Source organism: Lutra lutra, chromosome 3 (genome assembly GCF_902655055.1).
Source record: "Lutra lutra chromosome 3, mLutLut1.2, whole genome shotgun sequence".
Lineage (NCBI taxonomy): Eukaryota > Metazoa > Chordata > Mammalia > Carnivora > Mustelidae > Lutra > Lutra lutra.
The window spans coordinates 66,542,671-66,569,573 of record NC_062280.1 but is presented as its reverse complement, the minus strand read 5'-3'; the positions used below and the strand labels follow the sequence as shown (position 1 = coordinate 66,569,573).

The following is a 26,903-nucleotide window of genomic DNA, read 5'->3' as shown; positions in this document are numbered from 1 at the left end:
GGGGTGTAGTACCAGAGTCGGCATATTTGACAGACGAAGGGACTTTAAGTGAGAGTTCGTATGGTTTTTTAGAGTAAAACAATTTTTGTATACTTTCTGTAATACATAAGCCTTAGGATAGCACAGTACCTTCCGCTCTTTATTGAGCTTTATTCTTATAGTAGTCTTAAGTTGTAATAGGCGAAAAGGGCAAGAGATTGTTGAAAATCTCATTTTAACTTAAATATTTCCTAGGAGCAGACTTTAATCTGCATTGTTCTTATAAGCAACAACAACAAAAGCATTCATTTTTCCTGCTGTTCCCCGGAAAGTGTCCATGAGAGATGTATTTCTGTAGCTCCCTGGTGTAGAGGTCAGGGGCATTCAATCAGGAATCATAACCCCCAAGTGACTTTTACAGCTCTTTACTCATTAAGGGTTGGGTCTGGGAATTCAGATTTCCGAGAAGATGCTAGAGATTATGTAATAGGGGAGAGAGAGGTACTTCCATTTCCATATGTTGAATGAGGAGAATGTGGTTTTGGTGCATTTATTCCTTTTCTAGCCACAGCTGTGCATTTGCCATGCTCTAGTCATAGGGTTTGAATAGGAATGGGATGAAGTCCTTAGTCTGTTCCCCAGACCTGTCTGAGAAGAACAAGACCTTTTGGAATGACAGTCTTTTCTCTTCAGAGATGAAAACGTGCCAACCCGGGTATTTTCAGTGTCAGAGTGGACACTGTGTGCCTGAGCAGTCAACTTGTGATGGAATGGCTGACTGTCTAGATGCCTCTGATGAAGCTGCTTGTCGTAAGTGTCTGGGCCCCCGTGGCCCTGCTCGTCTGAAAAGAAGCAGATGGCCTTTTAGACCCCACCTCTCCAGCAGCCACCGCTTCTTAAATGGCTAGGATGCAGGGATTTTCTCTTTGGCGCTCATTGGTAATTACCAGTTCACTTAGGGGTCTGAGTCCTCATACCCAAATAGTCCTAGTGGTCATTCAAGTGCATTTCATTAACCATATTTTAAATAGAGAATATAGTAAATATCTGTGCTAACAAAAATATTATCACCTGAGATACAAATTCATTAATTGAAAAAACCACCTCAGGTAAATGAGAACATTCGAGCAGTGAATAGATGGGTATAAAAAACTTGGATTGGGTGTTAGAACGTACTGAATTCATAGCATTAACATCTTTCTGAATTGCGTCATGGCATACAAAAAGCTTAAAAATGAAGGTCAGTATGATCATTCACAGTTTAGTCTTTATGAATCACTGAATAAATATGGACTGTTTCTGATGATCTGTGATGGGTATTGTTAATGATGTAGTTGCCACATCTTAAATCCTGGTTTCAGAGAAACTATATAAATGGATGAGGGGTAGGGCCAGTGCTGACACAGCTGAAGAGTTGCCCTTGCCTATGAAGAGAAAGTCCAGTGCCATCCGCAGAATGACTCATGTCTTTGAAAATTGGGGTGGGACAACGGTCCTGAAGAGATAGTCCATCACAGTTTCAGGCAGTGGAAGGTGACAGTCCATCTCGAATAAGGAAGACAGGCTGTCATGGAAAGAGTTACAGGACAAATAACAGCCTACCTTTTCAAAACTCGTTACTTTTTCTAACAGCTGAAATCTGTTTCCTCTCCACCAACAGCCACTCGCTTCCCCAATGGTGCGTATTGCTCGGCGACTATGTTCGAATGTAAAAATCACGTGTGCATCCGGTCATCTTGGAAATGTGATGGCGATGACGACTGTGGCGATGGTTCTGATGAAGAACTTCACCTGTGCCGTAAGAGGGAGATGAAGGGCAGGTTTGGGAGTGGTGTCATCTGGCAAAATCTCAACGCTTTTTCCATGGGGCGTGTGATGCCGGAGGCCAGTTGGACAATGTTTGAAAACTGGATGCATCTTACTTGGTCTTCTTTCCCAGTTCGTTGTTTGGAACATGGGAATGTTAAACATTCATCCCTGTTCCTTTTTAGCACAGGGATTGGACAAAAATGCCCTGTCAGTATTTCCTTCCCTTCAGAGCACTTTAATTAGGGTACATTATATTTTCACAGTGGCATCTCCACATTTTCTTGCCACATCTTTTCTTGTTAAGAACTAACCCTGTTTTGTTTCGCTTTTAACTTGATGGATCTTGAAAAATACCTTAACACTGTGGAACTTTCAAGTAAGTACTTAGGAAGTCGCTCCCTCAATGAGATAAAGTGCCCGCAGCCCCATTAAAAAGTGGAGAGGCAGAGACACAGCCCCATTACAAAGCCGACCAGCACTGTTTTATAATGTTGCACATCTTTCACAACAAAGAATTTCTGCAACAGTTCTGTTAACAGTACTTCTAAGAATCAACTCTTGGGTCTGACTTTTTTACCCCCAGCCAACCTTATCATGAGTTTCTGCTTTTGTTCCTGTGTTTGATGCAAAGGCAGAAGGAGAAATCAGACAGCCAAAGTCTTCCATGTGGAAGAAAAACACAACATGTGTGTTGAGATTACCCAATCTCTGGGGCCTGCACAGAGGGCCATGCCCCTTTACCAAACAAGTAAGGGACCTGGGTTCTACCTTTGGGTTCCTCACAGGTGCATAAGCATCAGCTAGAAGTCTAACTCTGGACAAGATGAGTCAGAAGTCAGTTGTGAAATAGCAACTTTAAATGTAAGAGGTGAGGACATTTAGGAAGGAAAGTCTGTCACCGTGTGAAATTTCATGCTCTGGAGGGTCAGTAACAACTGCAGTCAGAAAGACACACAGCAGCCTCTTTAATATTAGGATAAGGGTTCATGTATGGTCCTGCCGGCCTCTCCAGCCTCATGGCTTGTCATTGTCGCCCTCATTCTGTGCTCTGGCTGCAGGGACTGTAATTCAGGTCCAAACATGGGCTGTGCTCCTTCTGACTCCAAACCTTCCCCCAGCCTCTTCTGATCTATATCAGCATCACGCACCCCTCCCCCCAACTCCCACCCCTTGCCACCATAGATGCCATGATAGCAGGTCTGGTTTGTGGCTCTTCTCAAAGTTACAATTGAATGGTTAATTGGCAAAGTCTGTTTTCCTGTTAGAATGGAAGTTCTGTGAGTCCCAGGACTGTGTCTTTCTTGTTCTGCATCATTTCTGGCTCCTAGCACGGTGACATGGTGTGTGCTGGATCTTCAAGGTGGATTTACGGATTGGTTCATTGAATGAACAGATGAACGGATGAATGGGGCGAGCCTGGTGCCGGCGCGGGAGCATTTTAGATACTGCGTTGTACTCTCAACTTGCACTTTTTGTTTGTCCGTCTTGACTTCCAGTGGATGTTTCCTGCGAGTCACCGTACCGGTTCCGATGTGACAACAATCGCTGTATTTATAAGCATGAGCTGTGCAACCATGTGGATGACTGTGGAGATGGGAGCGATGAGAAGGAGGAGCAGTGTAAGCAAAGTGAAAAAGAGGAAAAACTAAGGGCCCCAAGTCGTCTGCAGTTTGCAGAATGTACCTCTGGGATTTCAGTTTGTTTGGTAGAGGCTGAGCTGGACCTATGGCTGCAGATCCCCTTTGACAGTTGTTTCCAGACCATATAAACACACTCGCTACTCAGATACATCCCTCCCCTGCGTATTTCCGCCTCGTTGGAGCAAGTCGTCTAATTTTTTAGTCTTCATTTAAATAGTCAATAAGGGTTTTTTTGAGACATTTAGAATAAACACTAAATACTAGTTGACTCACGCTTCACAAATTAATGGTTTATTTATTTTCAAAAATGAGTTTTGGTCACTCTTCAGCCTCGAGTTGCTAATTGTTAATCTAGGCACGTGAGCTGCTGAATGCTCAGCTGAAACAATCACGCTCAAAAAGGCAGCACTAGTGTTAACAGAGCTGGTCTTACTTGCATCTTTAAAGTGGAAATTCATTTCCCAGAAGAGAAAAATTATGGATTATTTTAAGATAGAAGTTTCAAACCGGTGGTGTTAAATGTTACAGATACTAAAAAACAACAACAACTGTGCTTTCCCCTTGTGAGAATGTTTTAAAATCTGTCCATTGAAGGGGAGAGTTGATTAATTTTGGGGGTAACTTATCTAGAGAAAAGTCAGCAAGAGAAATTATTTCCCCTGACCCCAATTACTTTTTCTTCCTAAAAGGATGCACTTTGGGAAAATTTAGATAAATGACTCATTTTTTCTATGTTCCATCCTTTGTATTGCTGTGGCCTTAGAATGCTCACTGACAGCTCTGTGTCAGAGAGGACGAGGACACTATGGCGGCGCTCTGGCTTATACTTACGTACTTACGGTTTTGGGGTTTTTTTTTTGGCAGAGGTGACCCTATGGTTATAACATTGTTCCTAGGTTTATTTGAGGCCTGGCACAAAAGGATGAAAACCAAGAAATAGGACATTTTAAAAATTTTGAACAGGTTTTGCCTTCTCCCCTTCTGTTTCCATTTCCCTTATTGCTATTGCCCGCCCTTTGTTTGTTTGTTTGTTTCTTTCTTTCTTTCTTTTTCTTTAATGGAGCAAAACAATTGGAGCATGTGGTCAAATTTGAGAGTGGATGAAAGGGGCAGTAAGCTTACTCTTCCCAAAGAATTGGACGTTAGTTAGAGGAATCACTGCTTGCCATCAAAATAGACAAACCACAACATTTCAGTGGCTTAAAGTAGCAGAGGTTGAATTTTTTTTCTTAAGATTGATGTATTTGAGAGAGACCATGAGGCAGAGAGGGGCAGAGGGACAGAGAAACCCCAGCAGACTCTGCGCTCAGCACAGAGCCCACTGCAGGGCTAGATCCCACAACTCTGAGATCATGACCTGAGCTGAAACCAAGACTTGGATGCCCAACTGTCTGCACCAGCCAGGGGCCCCAGGAGCAGAGGTTGATGTAAAGTTTGATGAAGGTCAGGCAGTTCTCTGTCCTGTAAGTATGCCACCTGCGACAGATAGTCTTCAAGGTTGCCAAGCAGGAGAAGAGAGAAATGAAGGAGGCATGCAGATTTGTATTTTCCCGGGCGTGGAAGTGATCGATCTTGCTTGTGGTCCTTTGGTTGGAACTGGTCACAAGGTCCCAATCTCACTGCATGGAAGTGCATGGGTTTTTAATGAATACCAGTGGTTTTGCCATAATTTGCCCTTGTGTCACTAAGAATCTGTTTATACTTCTCTTCCCAGGCATAGAACACCCTGAACCTGTCCCCAAGGGACATGACTCATAGTCCCATTCAGTAACTGAAATCCAGAAGTCCTGGATGATAGGCTTCAGTCCTGCTGTCAGTTGCAGACAAGGTTCCTCTTGGTTTGAAGAAACATAAACTAATAAACAAGTTTTATTTATGCCACTCTGCCCCTAAGAGATAGTGGTGGAGCAGGGGAAGCATAATAGAAATAGATTCCCATTGGGCAAGAAAGAATGGGAGACTCATTGCATTCACCAGCCTCTAGCAGTTCTGGAGGACCAGTGGGCTCGGCTGTTTCCTTTGAGACATAGCTTTCGAATCTGCTTTATATCTTTGTTTTTCTCACTCACCTTTGTCTCAACTGATCATCAGTTACATTCAGCCCATCTAGAAAAATAGATGGGCCATTATTTCATCCAACTCAGAGGTTTTACTGGTTATTTGTGTCTCAAAGCCTTCTAAACTTCAGAATCTCACTGTTCAGGATTTAAATGGAGTCAGCTTTTCCCACACATCAAATTGCTGGGCTTTATTTCATTTCTGCTTATAAATCAACCAGCTCTTCCCTGAACTTTTCTCTGATTGATACTCCCCTGCCAAACTCAGGTAATGGCAAGCAATGCACACTACTAGCATCCCGTTTTCTCATCTCTTTCCCTAGATCGACAGGTTCAACAAGCAGTTGATCTGCTTTCCAATTTTTCCAAAGTGACACTTTGACCAAAGGCTTTGCCTTTGCATCATATGAGTCTCCATCTTTCCTATCTCCAATATCTCTTTCCTCCTTGCTTGCCTCCTGACCGTGAAGACAGTGTCCCATAATTTAGCTTTTTATTATGAAAGTACCTTACATTTTTGCTATTCAGGGTATCTCATACCACCTCTGCACCCAACAAATTTGCAACTCTCAGGGGTGATACCTTATGAAGACTCACTTCTCACCCAAGTAAAGGCCAGTGCAGGTTGCCCAGCCCCTCCAACTTGTAGCTGGGCCACCTGAAACCCATGGCTTCCAAGGTTACCAAAGCAGGAGACACAGGAGCTTTAACTGCTTCAGTCCGGAAGTGACACATATCACTTCCTACTCGTAGCCCATTGGACAGAACTAGTCACATGGTCCCAACACAACTGCAAGGGAGACTGGGAAATGTAGGGAAGCACAGGCTTACTTGTGAGCAATAACTGTCTGCCACACAGGGAAGCATCTTGTTCCACAGAAGAGAAAGTTTTGACTCTGACTTGAACTTTTGTTCTTAAATTACAGGTTTAGCTTCGACCTCTAGACCTTGTACAGAAAATGAATTTAAGTGTAGCAATGGACATTGCATTTCACAGCATCTTGTATGCGACGATGTTGATGACTGTGGTGACCATTTTGATGAAACGGGTTGCAGTAAGTAAATATTGATGATTGCATTTCATTGTAATAACTTGGGTTTACCTAATGAGAGTGTGCAATAACATAAAGAACATGATAACCACATATTTCTCTTTATTTTGTCTTCTGAATTGCAATCAAGCCTGCAGCTGTTATTGAGCACGTACTCTATACCAGACATTGTGCTAAACACTACAAGGATTATCTCATTTTATCCTTGTAACAACCCTATGAGCTGGGTATGTTCACCAAATTTTTAAAAAATTTGTTTATTTATATGAGAGGGAGAGAGAATGGGGGTAGGGAGGGGCAGAGGGAGAGGAAGAGAGAAACCCAAGCAGACTCTGTGCTAGGTGCAGAGCCCGACGTGAGGCTCCATCTTATGATCCTAAGATCATGACCTGAGCTAAAACCAAGAGTTAGATGCTTAACCAGCTGTGCTAGCCAGGTGCCACTCAAGTATTTTTTTAATGAGGAAACTGGCTCGCAGGTATGAAAAACCTGCATGTCTTTTTGCCATCAAGAGGCTGAGGATTTAAACTCTGATCTACCTAACTCCAGAGCATCTCCTCCCTGTTAACTAGGTGCGTCCCAGCACCTTAAAGCTATGTATTTTGTTTACTATGCTTCATATTTTTTTCACCTTAAGCCAAATGCAGTATCCTTTGGCACTAAGGGGAAAAGCTTCTAAGGGGAGTTGATAAAGATGGGGTTGTCTCAGGGGACTTCAGGAGGAACATTTATTTTTATTTTTAAAGTAGAGGGACTGGGGCACCTGAGTGGCTCAGTGGGTTAAAGCCTCTGCCTTTGGCTCAGGTCATGATCCCAGGGTCCTGGGATCGAGCCCTGCATCGGGCTTTCTGCTTGGCCAGGAGCCTGCTTCTTTTCCTCTCTCTCTGCCTGTCTCTCTGCCTACTTGTGATTTCTGTCTGTCAAATAAATTAATAAAATTAAAAAAAAAATAAAGTAGAGGGACTACTTTGTGTAGGAAAAAGATAAGGAACACAATCAAGGAGTGGTTCTAGTTCAGTATTGTGATGGAACTGTTGGAATGGCATGTTAATAATTCACACCTTTTTAGTCCTTTAGAGCTCTTATGAAATCCTTGTACATACATTATCTAATTTGTCACTCAGACAAACCCCACTGGGTTGCTACTATTATGTCTTATCTGTATAATAAATCTCAGAGCTTAAGAAGTTGCTTGAGGTCATACAGAGTGGCAGAGGCAGAATTTGAATAGTCCTGTGACTCCAGATGATGAGAGCTGGCCTCTAGTTTCCTTGACCACTACCTGTGCCCCATTGGGGCATCAACTGACCTCTCCTGGCCTCAGTTTCTTCATAGGAAAAAAAACTTCTTTAGATTCTAGGAGCCCATGACTTAGTCATCTTCGCTCCACATATTTTTTAACTTCTTGGGCTTTAGTGTTTTTTTTCTGAGGCTTCCCAGTGACTTCCGGGCAACTTTTCTCCTGTGTGAGGTACAAAGGAGGGTAGATAATTGATCATTAATGCATTGATTTGTCCTTTATTTCACACACTTGCCTAATGGGGCTTAGAATTTTTGACATAGCAATGTGACTTGATTAAATATTTTAAAAAGCATGATCATGACAGGATTTGCAAAACTGGGTGTTAGATTTGAGTTCTAGTGCTGAGATGGATAAGTAAGCTGTTCCAAGAGTTTGGAGTATTTTCTAGTTGGGCTTGGGTTTTAGTTAGCCATTTAAAAAGCTTACAATTGACTACAGTCCTTTTAATTCAAATAACATTCAATTAAAAGCAGGACTTATTTAAAGAAATAAGTAGCATAGATATTAATTTAAGGTACAGAAATAGCATTTGTTTTTAGGTATTAAGTGAATATGTGATAGTGTATCAGTCTTAAACTGCTGTGGGTTGATAATCTGAGACATAGAATTCTTATTTAATAATACCAGTTCTTGGGGTACCTGGGTGGCTCAGTGGGTTAAGCCTCTGCCTTTCGCCCAGGTCATGATCTCAGGGTTCTGGGATCGAGTCCTGCATTGGGCTCTCTGCTTGGCAGGGAGCCTGCTCCCGCCCCCCCACCACCCGCATGCCTCTCTGCCTACCTCTCTGCCTACTTGTGATCTCTCTGTATGCCAAATAAATAAATAAAATCCTTTTAAAAAAATAAAATAAGATACCAGTTCTTGGGTGCTACTAATCCCCTTGCCTTTCTTTTCTTTTTCCTTTCTTTTCTTTCTACTATTTAAACAGGATCTCTGATGTTCAGTGCATATGTTTGCTTTTTAAAAAGTATTTTAAAATCAGGAGAGGAAAGATACTAATATTTTTAAAGTGTCATATGTTTGGGTTTGGATATGATCTGTTGTTTGTGGATTAAGATGGTGATTATTATTGAAATAATTTATAAGTTCCTCATATTTGAGGAAGAATCTTAGAGTGTTATATGGTTTCTGCTCTTGTTTGAAGGACTCTTGCTTCATGATAGTGTAACTCACTCAGGGGGGCACTTGATCCAGAAACGTTTATTTCCTGGGATCTTTAGTCATGTTGTAGATTTTAGAGCTGGGAGAAGATTATAGAGTCTAATTATACACGTGAGACCCAAAGAGGTTATGTGACTGTCTAAAAGCTATTCAAGTTAATAAAACAGGTCATATTTATTAACATTATACAGGAGACATCACTACCAACCTTACAGAAATTTAAAAGATAATAAGGGAATAGTATGAGAAACTTTACATCAACAAATTAGACAAATGACCAAATTCTTAGAAAGCCAGAAAACAGTGAAACTGACTCTGGAAGTAATAAAAAATCTAGATAGATTTATTTAGCAATGTGTAGTTCTTAAGAGCTAAACTGAGGTTTTCATGTATATGGCTTTGAAGTTTGAGCTCCAAGGGCAGCATTCCATTGAATGCTCTTGTGCTTTATTTTGTGATTATTTTTCTTTTTTGAAACTCAATGTTTTTAGTCTGTTCAAACCATATATACTTAAATAGTCACGATATCCTTAAAGGATCCTCATTTCCTACTGTAGGAGACAGATAGATATAAGTCTATTTTGCTTGGGAAGAAATGAGCAGGAGATACTAGAGTCTCATTAGCTAAAATATTCAGAAGCCTGTGACCAAGAGATATTTCATTTGAAATACAGATAAAGCTTAAATCCTTTATGGGGATAATCACCACCCTTCCCATGCCTTGGCCTCCATTATCACTCATTAGGTATGTTCATCTTTGTCTGCTTCCTTGTAAGATCTAGGTTTGAGGGTAGATGGAGATTCAGGATAGAAGAAACAAGCTTACAATAATAACAAAAATGAAAGCCAGATGGCTTTGACTGATATTGGCAGAGTTAAGAACTCAGGGCAGTGATGAGCGGTGAAGTGTGAGGATGGAGTCTGAAATGTTAAAAGTCTGCCCTGGAGTATCTGGACCCCAGAAAAGCACAGATAACAAGAGTCATTCATATAAGCCCTATAAAAATGAACCATTGTTGAATTTTTTCTTTGTATTATGAAAGCTATAAAATCCAGAAAATATATTAATGATCAAAAATATATTAATGATCGAAATATATTAATGATCAAAAGATGGAGTTGAGGGAAATTGGAAGGGGAGGTGAACCATGAGAGACTGTGGACTCTGAAAAACAATCTGAGGGTTTTGAAGGGGCGGGGTGGGGTGGGAGGTTGGGGGAACCAGGTGGTGGGTATTAGGGAGGGCACGTATTGCATGGAGCACTGGGTGTGGTGCAAAAACAATGAATTCTGTTATGCTGAAAAGAAATTTTAAAAAAATAAAAATCACTTGAATCCCATAACTAAAAGAGAACTAATCTTAAGTTTGGTGTACTTCATTGTCTTTTTTGCACATATATGTGCAAAAATCATTTCTTAATATTAAAAAATTTAAAGATATATTCTATATTTAGTATTACTATCTTTCCCTCCATTTTTGTGATATTTTCCATGTCAGAGTATCATTTCAAATCATAACTCATTGATTGTAAGATGCATGTTAATTTTCACATTTAAACATCTCTGAACAAGAATAGTTCTTCAGTTGATAACATGCCGGAGTGTAAGTCCCAGAGTTTTTCTAATTTAGTATTATATAAAATAGGGCATCAATGGTGTCTTACTTGGGTTTGATAAAACACAGTAAACTGTAATTGTTCAAGTTGTTTTCAGAATTTTATCAACAACAATTTATAATCCTTAAACATAAATCATAGTACACATTTTTTATTCCTTTTGGAGGGAAAATGTATTAATGTGGAATAACTGTATAATAAAATGAGTATTTTTAAAGTCCTTGATTCATACACGTTGTTGCAAAATTCCTTTCCATGCGTGCCACTTTATGGTTATTATAGCAGTTGGATGACTGATAACTATATGCATTTTACTGTGTCCTGGCCAACACTTGATATGTGTACACATATCTCAGTTGGTCTTCTTATAACGTTATAATTTCCTCCTGTTTGTTATGTTGCTCTAAACTGTACCATTGTTCTTTATTACACACATAACAGGATATATATTACATATATCTTAATCCCTATTTCATATATATATATGTGTGTGTATACTGTACGATTGTTCTTTATTACACACATAACAGGATATATATTACATATATCTTAATCCCTATTTCATATATATATATGTGTGTGTATACTGTACGATTGTTCTTTATTACACACATAACAGGATATATATTACATATATCTTAATCCCTATTTTATATATATATGTGTGTGTATACACACACATATTTATACATATACATATATTTTATTTATATATAGATATATGTATATATGTATGTATATACATGTGTGTGTGTGTGTGTGTGTGTGTGTGTGTGTGTATAATATTTATGGAGCAGATGGTTACAATTATAATTGTACAGAGCCCCAGACTTCATAGTTCTGGACTCTGGAATTGCATGCTCTGGGAAGTCTGGCTGTGCTGAGTATAATGGGAAGACTGCCTCAAGGATCTAACATTATATACAATTATATAAATGACATTCACCCCATTACCAGATATCTGAATATACAGAAGCCTTCAATCTTCTACAAAGACTTACGGAAAGGATTATCTTGAGATGTCTTACAGTAGACTATAGGTAGATTATACCTTTCATTTGTAATGCTAAGATTGTTTTTCCAGATACAGGAAAAGAAAGATCATGTGCGGAGAATCTATGTGAACAAAACTGCACACAGTTAAGTGAAGGAGGCTTTATCTGCTCCTGTAGACCCGGGTTCAAAGCCAGTATGTTGGATAGAAACTCCTGTGACGGTAAGTATATTTCTTCCAATTCCCCTTAGGAGATGCTCATACGTCAGGTTCTCTACTCATTCCCTTTTATTAAACCACTGTTTAATTCCATTAATAGGGCTAAACTCTTAGTTCTAGTTCATTAAAATACTTAAGTGTACAAATAATTATACTGTTAGAGGGTGATGATCAGTTCTGAATGAGACTATAAGCTGTAATTCAAGATGTATATAACCTGTGATGACAAATGTAAAGATTTTACTTGTTAATTTCTTGGGTCATGGAAAAGAAACAAAAAGCAATACTCAGGGATGCCAGTTACCTTTTTTCCATGCTCTCTTGCCAGTCCCTAGCAGATGGCTAGGCAGTAATGTCTGCGGAATTGATTAAGATTCGTAAAGTGTTAAGTGATGACTGCTTATTTTATTGTGTGAGAGATCAGACTTTTAAAAAATAAAGTTTTACTTTCTTCATCAAAGTCCAATAGCACATATGTATTACACATCTACTTAGGCCAGACATAAGTGAGATCTAAGGTATGGAGTTGGAAGGTAGCTTATCAAGATGGTAAGGAATGAGTAGGATTTCATTATTTGAATTTGCTCTTTCTAACTAATGACGTGTCATGCTCAGATGACTGAGAGAGTTCTTTCAGATGCTGAAGCTTAAGAACTCAGTGAAGAAACCAAATGAACAAGTCCCTCTCCTGAAGCTAGTTAGGCCAAGGGAAGTGGTATACCAAACAACACCAACATCCAGCTGCTTTCCAAAAGTGGATGTTTTGCTTTGCTATTGCACAGAGTCACTCTGTTGTAGTTGAACCCTGTCTTCATTGCTTATTAGCTTTGGGACTTTGGGTTTAGGCATAGTCCATATTGCAGAGTCATTTTGGACAATTAAATGAGGCACAAACATGAAAAGCATATGAAACAATGTCTGAAGCTTAGGAAGTGCTCCACAAATGATTGCATCATTGCCTGTCTTCATCTGCAGCCTTCTCTGGCTTCATTGCTTATGACTTTGGATTTAAATAGAAGCAGGGCCTGGAAGGAATGGTTGGGAGCAGATGTTGCATATTTGCTTTTATTTTATCTGCAGACATCAATGAATGTGAGCAATTTGGGGTTTGTCCCCAGAACTGCCAGAATACCAAAGGAAGTTATGAGTGTTCCTGTGCTGAAGGCTTCAGGTCTGTGAGTGACCAGTATGGAAAACGATGCGCAGCTGATGGTATGATGGGTTCATGTTGGGATCAATCAGTTGACTTTCAGAGAACTAAATGCTGATGAGTACAATAGACCAGAAAGTGAACTTCAGACTCCAGAAAGTCTTATTTTTAATTCACCAGCTACTTCTCTTCCAATGCCCACCCAGGCTCTTCTCTTTCCTCTTCTACCAGATTAAAACAATAACTGTAATACCACAACAAATACGCAGGAATTAAAATAGGAGTCAGTATTGTTTATTATTCTGGTCTTAGGCTCTTGTCCGCCTTGATAAAACTTCAAAAAGTGAACAAGATGTCGCCTTCCAGAATATTCAGACAACAAAAGCTTGCCTAGAGGGTGGTGGTCAACAGAAGGAAATTAATGAAGCCCTCCAGCTCCCACTCCAAGATCAAGGTTTGAGGCCCTGTGATTCAGGATGGATCACAAAAAACAGTCACATTCAGTCAGGGCAAATCAAGGACATTCTGTTGATAAATCTTTTTTATTGTTCATGGGCTGCCGATCACAGATGGAGGGAGTCTGGCTCATTTATAACTTCAATCACTAGTTCTGCATTTTAGGTTAATGCTGGTATCTGAGAGTCAGGCCTGATAGAAGGCAGTAGTAAGTACTAGAAAGAAATGACAAAAGAGAAAGACTACATGGCAGAAGTATTATATAGTCCAAATTTCCAGAGGTCTGATCTAAATCAGAGTATCCCCATTAAGGGGTATAGGTCTTTACAAGTCTTAGAGATTTGAAGTTTGTGCTAGAGTTTAAAGAACATGATATGGAAGATACGGAAATAACATTTTACTTTGCAAATTAAGGGTAAAATGGCTATCCAATTTCTTCATACAAATTGGGTTTTAAAGCATACATCTGACTAGCATTCTTAAATTGTTTTACCCCCCCAAACATTTTGACAGTGAATGAAAACTAGGGTAAAGGCATTTGAGCAATTGGTCTGATAATTAGGAAGCAAATTTAAAACCAGTTAACTAACTCCTTTTAACTAAGGAGATGACTGAAATATATGCTCATGGTCATATAAAACACAACACCAAGACAGAAGAAATACATAAAGTGAACTTTCAAAAGTTACTTAGATTCAATTGACATTATGCAAGTAAATTAAATTTTAAAATTATAGACTGTGCACCTCAGGATGAGTCAACATTGAAATAGCTACTTTGGGTAAGAACAAGAACAAGCTGTTTTTGTCATTAGCTGAGAGATAAATTGAGTCGTGGAGCTGATTACCTGCTAAAAGAATCATAAAATCTATCAGTAAAGAGTAAGAAATGAGGACATTCTGGTAAACTTCTGGTATCACTATACATACTGTGTTTCTTCCATGAGATTGTCTGCAGTCTTGGCTGTTTTATTGTCAGTGAATAAGGGCAAAAAATCAGGGGAAAAGAGGACACTGTCTGGGGGTCTCAGTCCTGTCTTGTTCTAAACCATTACCTACAGAGGACAAAGAGTAAAGAAGTGATAACATCCCTAACAGAAATAACTAGCTTTCCACGTGAAAATGGAGACAAGAATGTCCAGTCACAGATTTTGCACCCCAGTTAGTAGTTGTTAGTTCTATTGATTAGCAGAGGTAGTCAGATTCCTATAAAAACTTGTGGTTTTTTTTTTAAGATTTTATTTATTTATTTGAGAGAGAGAGATCACAAGTAGGCAGAGAGGCAGGCAGAGAGAGAGGAAGGGAAGCAGGCTCCCTGCTGAGCAGAGAGCCCAATGCGGGACTCCATCCCAGGACCCTGAGATCATGACCTGAGCCGAAGGCAGCGGCTTAACCCACTGAGCCACCCAGGCACGCAAAAACTTGTGTTTTTTTAAAGGTGGGAGGATACTTACTATTTTATATCTGCTTCATTTTAAAAAAGAGTTCAGATAGAATTCAAAGAAATATAACAGCCCTTGTCTTTTTTTACAGGTAACCCTCCTTTGTTGCTACTGCCTGAAAACGTACGAATTCGCAAATACAATTTCTCATCTGAGAGGTTCTCAGATTATCTTGAAGGCGAGGAACGTATTCAGGCTCTTGATTATGATTGGGACCCCGAAGGCATAGGTCTCAGTGAGTATGAACTTTGGCAGCTATCATTGATATTAATTGAATTAATTGAATTATAAGGTGTTAAACTTAGAGGCATCTGTTTTTTAGTGAGTGAATTTTGTTGCATGAGTAGAGGATAGAGCTCCTCCTACCCAGGGTGCTCAGGACGCCTTAATTTGGCCATGTGTCCCAGCGAAACTTTCTCAACTTTCAACCAAACCTTCTCCCATATCTGGGGACTATCCTTTTAGGACCACCTCATATCCCTTTGTTTAATATCTCTTTGTCTCTGTTCATGAAGGGATTGTTCTCCCCTATCCCTGTACCCTTCAAAATTTCTACTCAAACTTCAAAGACTCAGTTCAAATGTCCCCTCCTCTGATATCTTCTATAACCCTTCCTGGGCACAGTTCCATAATTGCTCACTGGGTGAGGCTGTAGGGTTTTATACGTGCTTTCACTAAAGCACATGTTACATTTAGTTATAGGCATCCACATAATTTTCTCCCTGTATCTTAACCATGAGCTCTTTGGAGATAGGATTGAATCTAATTCGACTCTGCAGGCTACCATCTGACCCAACATGTGACCCAGCATCTGACCCAACAGTGTATGTGCTGGTTGCTTGAGGACTTTATTTAGTTCAATGAATGAAAATATGAAAAATGTTTATTGTTGAGTCTCTCATGGCTCTCTGGAGTGTGTGGGAGATGGTAATGGGGCAGGAATCAGAAAACTCATCTTCGATTCCTGTTTCCCTCACGTACTGAGCTTTATAACTAAATAATTGTAATGATTATAACAATTCTCTGGTTCTCCGTTTCTTAACTGTAAAATAAGAACAGTAATCTTGTCTGCCTGCCTCCCTGGAGAGTTCTTTGAAGATCAAATGACATAACAGGTGTGAAAATGTTTTGCAAACTATCAGTAACTATGCTATGTAAGATTTATTATGGCTGTGTTTTCACACTCATTTACACAATACAATAAACTTTTCAAGAATGGCAAACACCTGGGAAAGTATATCTTTCCTTAAAAAGTCTGCCTTAGGGCGCCTGGGTGGCTCAGTGGGTTAAGCCGCTGCCTTCGGCTCAGGTCATGATCCCAGAGTCCTGGGATCGAGTCCCGCATCAGGCTCGCTGCTCAGCAGGAAACCTGCTTCCCTTCCTCTCTCTCTGCCTGCCTCTCTGCCTACTTGTGATCTCTCTCTGTCAAATAAATAAATAAAATCTTTAAAAAAAAAAAAAGTCTGCCTTAAAAGTTGCGGTCTTCCTACGCATTTTAAGATGCCTGCTGTTCACTGTCCTTTGGTCTATACACAAAATGGGACTTCTCATCTACATAGCTCCTTTACTGCAAGTTATTGACTAGCCTGCCCCTGGCTTATCTATACATTTCGTTTTGGAAACTAGAACTTGATCCTAATGAGAGTAAATATAGGCTCTTGGTTGAAATGTATTTTAGTAAGTTACCTTTGAAATAGAGACACCCAAGTCAGTATCAATAAGCTATCAGTTGAAGTATTTGTAGCTAGTAGCTCAAGTATGATGTCCTGAGGTTTGATCAGATCAGTATAATTGAATTATTTGTCTTATAGGAACAATGAGGAAGTAGAGATGTCAGTAAATGAACAATAGTTGACCTGCTTAGACCCCAGTTTCCTCCCTTACCTGATGTCCTTAACATGAAACTCAACTGTGTGTCTTGCCTTGCAGGCGTCGTATATTATACTGTGCTAGGGCATGGTTCTGATTTTGGAGCTATCAAACGTGCCTACATCCCCAACTTTGAATCTGGTACTAATAATCTTGTATCAAAAGTTAACCTGAACCTGAAATCCATAATGCAACCAGATGGATTAGCAGTGGACTGGGTTGGAAGGTAAGTTCTTGTCTCTTGTCTCTTGTCTCTTACATTATCCTGGCCAGACCCCCTACAGCTTGTCATGGCAGTGAGTTAAGCTGGTCCAGATAAGGGTAGCCCTCAGAGCTGGTGCAACTGTGTGATGCCTGGGCTTGCCGTATCTAGCTCCCTCAGCCACCTCTGCTTATCCCAAGGTGTCAAATAAACATTATCATTTCCTATATTCTGTGGATGCCATGAAAAGGTTTGGGAGAGCACTAAGGTCAAGATCTCATATTATATCCAGGAGAGCGTTCTTGCCAACAGAGTTTTGGATTCCCAGGTCAGAACTCTCAGTATGGCATTTTGTGAGGAAGTGGAACAGCCTCCAGTCCTACCAGCAAGGCAGTTGAGATGAAACATTTTTCTCTATGGTAGTTATTTTGAGGGGCAGCAATCCACATCTTGTGTTTTCAGCAGGGCTGTTTTGTCTGAACAGATTGGAAATTTGACTTTTCTGTTTAATGTTTGGTTTTTAGTTCATAATGGTGTCAGCTTTGTTCTGCTCTTTCAGATTTTCTAGAACCCCAGGGACCAGAGCCAAACATTTTGTGTGATCCCTAAATATGAACCTTAAGTAGGATAGAGGAGATGTAAACTGATGTGGAAAAGTTCATAAGCTCCTTCTTCAAGAAAGAGCCTTGCATCAGGAGTGACATTTATGGGAAAGGGATTACATTAGGATCTGAGCTCAAACATTCATTGAATTCCCCATGTCCTTGAAAATGAAGGAATAATGAAAATATGTTTGAGAGGAAAGGCTCAGGGGCTTGTTGCCCTCTGGGATAATGGAGAGTCATTTACAGCATGAATTAATTTTCACCTTTTAACTTGTCTGGTGCTCTGGAAGACTTGAGCATCTCTGAAGAAGTTAATTAGGTCCCTGCTGTGCCCACAGGCTATCAGGGCACTCATTTCAGCATTTTCTGTCAGGAATCAAGGCCTTGGAGAGTCAGTAACTTGAAACTCTAGACTTTAGCACTTCCTTCTGAAAATCAACCAGGCAATTCATGTTTGAAGTTTCACTTTCTTTCTTTCATGAGCAAGTGCGTGAAGAAACTGATGGAAATCTTTCTGCTCGTACGGGACTGAGACCTGCAGGATAGTGGAACAGGGCGGGATGGCCTTGCTGAGTTTGTTATTTTGGAAAGGCTATTTCCACTCATTCTTGGAACTGATGCCGGACTGCTGTTGATGCCAGTGGCACTCTTCGCTAAGCAGGCTCCCAGGGCAGTCAGAATTGGCCAGCTCAGCATTGCCTTATGACTTCCACCTGGCAGTGCATGTCTCGTAGCAATGTCAGATGTGAGTCCATCATCATCACCGACGCTGGCTGATTAGGCAGGAGTCCCCCTCCACTCCTTATGCTTCCACTTGTAACTTTCCAAAGACCCTTGGCGGAAGATACCGGGGCATTCCCCAGAGAAGGAAACTCTGCTCTGACCACTGGTTATCTAAGTAGTTGTCTTGTTGGCCCCAGCTTCCAAACTGGAGGCTCTCATCTTTAGACCTGTTCCCCAGAAGTGACCCATTGAGACTTTTTTAGATGTTTAACTTTGTTCCTTTAAATTCAGGCATATTTACTGGTCAGATGCCAAGACCAAACGGATCCAGGTGGCTAAACTTGATGGGAGGTACAGAAAGTGGCTGATTTCCACTGGACTGGATCAACCAGCTGCAGTGGTTGTGAATCCCAAACTAGGGTAAGTACTTGGTGGGGTCCTTCACGTTCTAGATGTTTTCCAGTGGATTGTCAAAAATTTATATCTCAATTATTTTTTCCTAATTGGACTGAAATTGTCCTTGGACTATTTGGAGTGGCATCTATTACTAACTTAAAGAATTATAGTATTCCCTAAAGATCATTTAGAACCATCCAAGCCTCAGACTGATACTGCATACTGGTCACATTTTTTCCATAGCCCAGTTTGTCTAAAATCCACACATTTCTCAATAGAATTTAAGTGTTGGTCTCAACCTGATGATTAGACTAGAGACTGCAAAGTGGTGGCTGGTAGCCTAAATACAGCCTACAGACAGATTGGACTTGAACAAAGCAGAGTTTTAGGGTTTTTAAAATTTAGTTACAAACATTAAAAAAAATGTTTAAGCTATGTTTTTGGCTTGAAAAATCAGAACAACTGATAACACTATGTAGGTAATGACTTCTTTACCTAGAGGGGCAGAGGGAGAGGTTTCATGCCCAGTGCAGAGCCTGATGCAGGGCTCAATCTCATAACCCTGAGATCATGATCTCAGCCAAAGTCTATAGGCGGACTCCTAACCGACTGAGCCACCCGGGTGCCCCAGTAGGGATGCCTTTCTTGCTGCAGTGTTGCCTGGAACTTCTAGACAGAGCTTTACTCTTACCATCACTTGATGTTTGTGACGGTGATGCACCACTCATTTATGTCTCCTGCCTGGTCCTTCCAGGTATTTGAAATAGTGCCATCATCCCTGGTCTGTGCAGTTCTATAATTATTAATTGGATGCAAAATAATACATTTTAAAATTGGTATCCTTATTTTATTCTCTGATACATCTCAAACACAGAGCAGTGCTGCTAACACAGAAGGCATTCAATAAATATTTTATGAAGAATGAACAGCTTTTGTGATTATACATTTTAAAGTGTCTGAATATATATACTCAAACAGGGCTGGGCAATCTTTATGGAGGAAGTTTTCAAGAAGGATAGACCATAGATGCACTGGTTCCTCCTTTTCTCACCCTGTCTTCTAAAGTAAAGTGCAAAAACCGCATCACTTAGCACCCAGATCTCTATGACACACAGCAGATTTCCCTGCTGGAAGGTCATGCTCTGCTTCGGTGGAGAAGCCTCACTAGATGAAATACTAAAAAGAGAAAACCTTCTGTTACAGGCTTATGTACTGGACTGACTGGGGCAGAGAACCTAAAATCGAGTCTGCCTGGATGGATGGACAACATCGGAAAACCCTGGTGCAGGAGGACCTTGGTTGGCCAACAGGCCTTGCTATTGATTATTTGAATGATGACCGGATCTACTGGAGTGACTTCAAGGAGAACAATATCGAAACTATAAAACATGATGGGACTGATAGGAGAATCGTTGCAAATGCAGGTTAGAAATGGGTTAGATTTTAATATGTTCTGTAATCAAGAAATATATTTCTAGTGTCTGCCCATTTTCTCCAGGAAGAACCTGATCTTAGGTTGATACAGTTTCTTAGCTATCACTCCTTCCAATTCCCCAGCTGCTCATTCAAATGCAAATGAATCCATTAGCAATAATTAAGTTTTTTTTCCTTGTAACATAATTTTTAAAAGGTGCTCTTAGCAACAGATACTGGAATAACTGAATTTCCTGTTAAGTTGGCCTGATAGAGTGGCATTTCAGGTGTACCAATGGAAACCCATGTCTAACCACTTCTAGACCCATTTGTTTTGATTATGCTCAATTGCTTATTTTGTACAACTGGAAACATGTAGAAGGAGAGAAATATTTTGTTTTCTTCTCCAGATTTCTGCAGAATTGCAATAATCCAGTACCTGTTAACTCTGTGTGATAAGCAGTGTCTTATGTTCAAAGGAGAAAAAAAAAATAGAATCTCTGCCATCCAAATTGTTGTGCAAACATAAAATTAAATCAGCAACTTTAAAGTGGGCAGGTTCCCTGTAATTGCCATCAACCAGTAGGCATTAATCTAGTTCAACATCTGTCATCTTGATCTCCCAACACTGCACACTTCTGTGGTCACAGTACAGAAAGTCTGCCTGAATGTTGTATTAGGGATTAATTCAAGCATAATGACATCTGATATAAAAGAGGGGTAGGGTATTTTCTATTCAATAACCTTGTTTTACTTTGGCTTTCCTCTGTGGGTAAACAGCAATGAACCCATATAGTCTGGACATCTTTGAAGGCCAGTTTTACTGGATATCTAAGGATAAGGGAGAAGTGTGGAAGCAAGATAAATTTGGGCTAGATGAGAAAGAGAAAATGCTGATGGTGAACCCGTGGCTCACTCAAGTTCGAATCTTCCATCAACACAGATACGATCGGTCAGGTAACACCAACCTTGGAATAAGATGTTCCTTATTATCTGGAAACTTGATTTCAAATTAATGGCTATATTGTTGGAAAGTGATAATGGATTATAATAGTCTGATCTCTTGGTACATGAAAGGGGTGTGTGTGTGTGTGTGTGTGTGTGTGTGAACCATTTTGACCAAAGAAAGATAAAATTGGAGGTCAGATGCAATTATGTACATCACCAGCAGACATGAAATAAAAATATTTCAGTCCTCATTGGAATTGCAGTTTTATACTTTTGGGCCACAGAATCCAGCAGGCATCAAAATCCTGCTCGGTGGGTGTCAGGTGGGTTACAACAGGTCTCCTGGATATGGTCGGTGTTATACACCCTTACAATTCCAAGGCTAGGTGAGTCACATTATCCTGAGCTATGAGAGCCTAGTTTAAAATTGTCAGTCATATGCTATCCCCTCCCGTCTTCCCCATTTTCTTAGTTGTGGTCCTGTTTCATCAGGTTAATTCATCCCTTACCATTGAATGGAGTAAGGTGAAAGGGAAGGGAACTTCTTCTTCTTACTATTATTATTTTTTAAAGATTTATTTATTTATTTATTTATTTATTTGAGAGAGAGGGTAGAGAGAGAGAGAGAGAGCAGGAGGGTCAGAGGGAGAATCAGAGACTCCCTGCTGAGCAGGGATCCCAACCTGGGACTTGATCCCAGGACTCTGGGGTCATGACCTGAGCTGAGGGCAGACATGAAACCGACTGAGCCACCCAGGTGCCCTGGAAGGGAAATTCTTGAAGAGAGGAAAGGAAATCAACTTTTATTAAGCTCTGTAAGTCAGATTCTCTCTTCAAGTGTTAATTCTGACAGATGGTTACCTCAGTTAATCTCCAAAACTGTATAAAGAGGTTTTATGTTCCTCTCACTTATAAGGAACTCCGCTGATACAGTAGCCCTTATGTCTTCCATGTGGCTGGGGCTCTCATCCTGGGCAGCTTTGAAGACAGGAGGGGAGAGCACAGTACACATGGTGAGCCCTCTCTGGCCTTTGTAGAGAAGGCTACCTAGGAGTTAGAGGAAAATCCGGAGTCAGCTGGGCCGCCTTAAGAGAGGGCTGATGACTGTGTAGGCCGAGGACCTAGCCCAGCTGTGTCAGATTAGCATTTACTCGGCACAAGTAGTTCTCACATTTGAGCATGTATCAGAATCATCTAGAGAGCTTGTTGGTCCCCACCTGAGGGGTTTCTGATTTAATGGACCGGAGGTGGCCTAAAAATGTCCATTTCAATTAAGTTCTCAACTGATGCTGGTGTTGCTGGTAAAGGAACCACATTTGAAAAGTCCTGTTCCAGGCCCTACACAAGAATGGGCCATGGACGAGTTGCACTGGTATCTTAGGGGAGTTGGTGAGAAATGCAAGACTGTCAGGCCTCACCCAACCTTTTGGAGTCCGATTTCCTAGGTGATTTGTATTACATTCAAGTTGGAAAAGTTCTGCTCTAGAGAGCTGAAGAAATGGGCAGATTTTGTGTGAGTCTTTGGGAAATGGTTTACAATTTTATAGCCATGCCTTGTGTGTGATTCCACATCGAATGACAATGAATCAGGATCACAGAATATTAGTCTGTGAAGGAATTTAGAGATCATCTATATCTTGGAGACATAATAATAGGCTAGGATAGAGTTCAGAGGACTCCAGAATTATTTGGTAAGCTTTTAATGGTAACACTTGTGTTGTATCCTAGACCAATTAAAATCTGAATTTCTGTGACTGCCATCAATAGTGGTGAAATAGCTCCCAGGTGATTCTGATAATCACAGCCTTAAGTTCCCTTGTCTTGCAAGTAGGAGAACCAAAGAAGTCCAGAAGAAAGTCCTCCTGTGAGGGTGGGGTAGAAATCATATCAACATTTGATCTGGATACATTATGATCTATGGTAATGAGAAATCTTGACATAATAATAGGGTCTTACTGGTCTTTTGAACTATCTCAGATTGCTTTGCATTGACTAGTTTTTGAGGTCATGCAGTGCACTAGACACCTACTTCCACACCTGCCAGGGCAAGGGCAGAGCTAGGTAATGCCAGGAGAACATGTGAGCCGTACAGGAGTAGGATGGAAGGGCCACAACTCAGTTGATGAGCATATCCTTGGTTGGCGTTCTCATTTCTTCCTCGGACCCTAACCGCTGTTTTCATGTGCTTTCCAGTGCCCAACCGCTGTAAAAATGTCTGCAGTCACCTCTGCCTCCTGAGACCTGGAGGGTATAGTTGTGCCTGCCCCCAAGGGTCCGCCTTCATCGCGGGGAGCAGCACTGATTGTAACGCAGGTAAGGCCACTGCCTGGGCAGCTACGGTGGGGGCTTGGGAACACTCCCCTGCTTTCCTCAGTAGGTTCCCTGCCAGTGTTTCACCTTCTGCAGGAATCTGAAAAATCCCTGTGCTGGGTCCTTTGCAGGATAGAGTAGGGGTGGCTTGAAGGAGGGAGGAGATCAGGGAAGAGCTGAGTGGGACTTAGGGAGCCCAGCAGAACTGGTGTTCCAATGATTGCTGAGAATTATTTGCAAGGATCTGAATAGGTCCAGCACCCCCATATCTACAGTCGTGTTGTTTTATAGGTATTTGGAAGAGTGGGTTTTCTATAAGGCTTCCACTTCCTTTCTCTACCCCATACCAGATGTCAGTTGCTCTGGAATCCATTCAGCCTTAACTGGAGTTCAAGTGGGGAACTAGGTTTCTGTGGTGGGGAGGCCTCACCCAGTACAGATGGGCAGGCAAGAAGAGGGTCACTGTTTTCCTTGCATGCTCATTCCAGAGTTTTGATAAGTGGAAAAGGGCCACATTTTAAAAGGCACTGTACACTCTTGGGAGACGGAGGCCAGAATAAGGATGCAGTGGTTTTTTTCTCATCTGAAATACTGCGGGTGACCTGTGCCTGGCAAGACTTTTCTTCAATAACTCTCGAATTAAGCAGCGTATCAACTATGGATGTCCACTAGTGATCCTAACTAGTGTCCAATTCTTAATACACACATTTAAAAAATCATCCTGCAGTTCACCAGTGGCCCATTTTGTGGCTCACGTCCTTGTTTTTATGTTTTAGTGACCATTTTATGGTTCCCATCCCTCAGTTTTAGCTGATGGGGAGATGCTTAACCACCTTTTGCCACCAGGGGGAGCAAGTGGTCAAACAATGCACCACCTTTTGGCTCTTCCCAATCTGGCTGAAATGTTGGCAGGTTTAGAGAATGAACTCAGGGAGAGAAAACTGCTTCCCCCAGTTCCCTTCCCGAATCCCCACCCTTCCTGAATCCCCACTCTCATCCCAAGGCTACTGGAGAAATATTGGCAAGCTTACAATATTTAGCAATATTTTGAACCAAACGATTTCAGGCTTTTGACATTTGTTCTCTGCGGTAAATGGATGGTTTTGACATTTATTGCGATTTCACACTCGGGAGTGGTGTTGTCCAAATTGTCACCCCGTCAACTACTTTGCTCATTTACATTTTTTGCCAAGTGCATTATAGTAAGATTCTTGGTTAAAAGAACTTAACCAAAGCAAGCACGCTAATGGCGGTAGTTATTCCATATAGGGTCTTGGTTTGGTGTATTAATTAGTTAATTTGATAAGTATTTTGAGTGCCTACTACATGCAAGGCATTAGTGCTGGAGGTAATGGAAGTGAAAAAATAGAATGTTTGCTCTTGTTGGGTTTATATTCTAGTAGGACAGTAAATAGAGACCCACCCACCCCTAATATATAATATCAGGTCATAAAAGCAAAAGGAGAAAACCAAAGCAAGGTAAGAGGGATGAGGATGGGGTTGGGTTGCCTTTAGCTAGAGTTCCAAGAAGGCCTCTCTGATAAAGCGAATTTTGAGTAGAGTTTCAGATTGAGGGACTGAGCCAGGAGGGCATCTGAACTCCTTAAGTAAGGGCACAAGTAGTAAATACTCACTGAGCTTCTTCTAAGTATGAGACATGGGAACACTAGCAAGCCCATCAGCCACATCCGGGGAGTCGATGGGGGCTGAGCTGGAACAGGGTCCCAGAGTGAGGGCAGTTTTGGAGGACTTAAAAAAATAAGACAGCTCTGACTAGCTGTCTTATCAGGCATCTGTGCCCCTGCATTGTGTGTCTGTCAGTTGCTCGATGGGTCCCTGATGCTTTGGAGCCTTCAGTTCAAGTCCAGATGTCCCCAGACTGAGCTCTTGTATTTAACAGGGCTTGCGGAGGAGAATTCTGAAAACTTCCAATGAGAATGTGAATGTCTTAAGAGATCCCTTTACCATAAGCTTCTTTTAAACATTAATGTATGTTCTGGAGTATAGTGTCTCTCCACTGTTGGGAGGGGAAATGCTATAAATTGCCTCTTTCCTTCCACCAAATGTGCATTCCTTTCAAAAACCTTATTATTAAGGGAATTTATCTGACTCCAGGGGAAGGTAACGTTCAGAGAGGGAGGCCAAGTAGCTGCCCTGCCCCATCCACTCCCCACCCCAACCCTGGGCCTGAACAGATCTGCATGGTTTGGGTGCTCTGCCGGGTGTGGCTGAATAACACATGCATGGCTTTCCCTTTCTGCAGCCATCGAAAGTCCTATCACCATGCCCCCCCCATGCCGGTGTATGTATGGAGGAAGTTGCTATTTTGATGAGAACGACCTCCCCAAATGCAAGTAAGTCTGAATCTTGAGGTCTGAGCTATAGGCCTTGTGTCTCCTGGAGGAATTTTAGACCAAGTGGCCAGAAAAACAAGTACAGGAACCTTGCCACTTCACTAATTTTCTCGTCTCTGCCAGCTTCCCCTCCCTTGGGAGAGTCCACAGAGAGCTAAGGCAGTGTTTCTCCAACTGTATACTGTTCATAAGAATCTTCTGGATCAAATGCCTACCTCCTTCATAGGGATTCTGCATTTCCCATCCCCCCCTCCCCAGGAGATGCCACAGGAGTGTGGGCTAGCTCTAACAAGGGCTTAGAGAAGTGACAGCCCCATTTTTTCCCTACTCATCTGGAGGTGGTAATGACATTAGGATTGTGGGAGACCAGGTGTCAGCAGTGGTGCTCCAGCCCAAGCCCTCATGATGAGCAGGAACTGGGTCAGAGACATGGAAAAAAGAGAATTATGGAGAAAGCTCTAACACGGAGCAAGAAAAATGGAGGTCTCTGAAAGTACTTAATGAATACATGTCAGAGGAAAGAACACAATCGTGGTTTTCAGTTTTCTCTTGAAGGAAGAATTCCGTAGGGTAAAGGTGACACCATGAGGTTTATTTGATGTCAGGGTCACAACACCAAAAGTGAATTTCAAAGTCGGATTGCCATTCATTCTGCTCATCACCCACTGGCAGAGCACAGGAAAGTCGTGCAGGACGCATTGACTGTTCTGCACGTAATTTGCTCCGTCCACCCCCTCTCTACCCGAGGATGGGCTTGTAAAGAGCTATGGAAGCCTAGGAAGGCCACAGCTTGTGACCCATTCTTCTTTAACTTCCAGGTGTCCCAGCGGCTACATGGGAAAACACTGTGAAATAGGGCTTTCCAAAGGCGTCCCTCCAGGAACAAGTAAGTTCTAAGAACACGAGCAGCCTGGAAAGGCCGCACTGCTCCTAAGTTCTGAATGCTGTCTAGATTCTGTTCAACTCCGTCTTGGGAGAATGAGTGGTTCTACCCCCTTCCACCATGAAGTCTTCCGGTGCCTTTCCCTTTCCATCTGCTGATACGGTCCCTTCTCCCCTCTTTGGCAGCAGCAGTGGCTGTGCTCTTGACCATCATCCTGATCATCATCATCGCCGCTTTGGCGGCAGTAGGATTTTTCCACTACCGGAGAACGGGCTCCCTTTTGCCTTCTCTGCCCAAGCTACCAAGGTCAGTTTCATTATGGG

General features: G+C 41.4%; 1 protein-coding gene across 1 annotated transcript in view; it reads left to right on the top strand.

Moving 5' to 3' along the window:
* The window catches only part of LRP2 (LDL receptor related protein 2), a 173,500-nt gene that overhangs the window by 131,931 nt on the left and 14,666 nt on the right, over positions 1–26,903 (top strand). Inside the window, exons 59-73 of the mRNA XM_047722149.1 lie at positions 673–789; positions 1,640–1,777; positions 3,285–3,407; positions 6,412–6,540; positions 11,702–11,833; positions 12,911–13,042; positions 14,969–15,112; positions 16,807–16,972; positions 18,568–18,696; positions 19,876–20,096; positions 20,866–21,042; positions 23,227–23,346; positions 25,607–25,697; positions 26,516–26,583; positions 26,769–26,886. Of these exons, the coding sequence (XP_047578105.1) occupies positions 673–789; positions 1,640–1,777; positions 3,285–3,407; positions 6,412–6,540; positions 11,702–11,833; positions 12,911–13,042; positions 14,969–15,112; positions 16,807–16,972; positions 18,568–18,696; positions 19,876–20,096; positions 20,866–21,042; positions 23,227–23,346; positions 25,607–25,697; positions 26,516–26,583; positions 26,769–26,886 (2,005 nt within the window). The remainder of the gene's footprint in view (positions 1–672; positions 790–1,639; positions 1,778–3,284; positions 3,408–6,411; positions 6,541–11,701; positions 11,834–12,910; positions 13,043–14,968; positions 15,113–16,806; positions 16,973–18,567; positions 18,697–19,875; positions 20,097–20,865; positions 21,043–23,226; positions 23,347–25,606; positions 25,698–26,515; positions 26,584–26,768; positions 26,887–26,903) is intronic.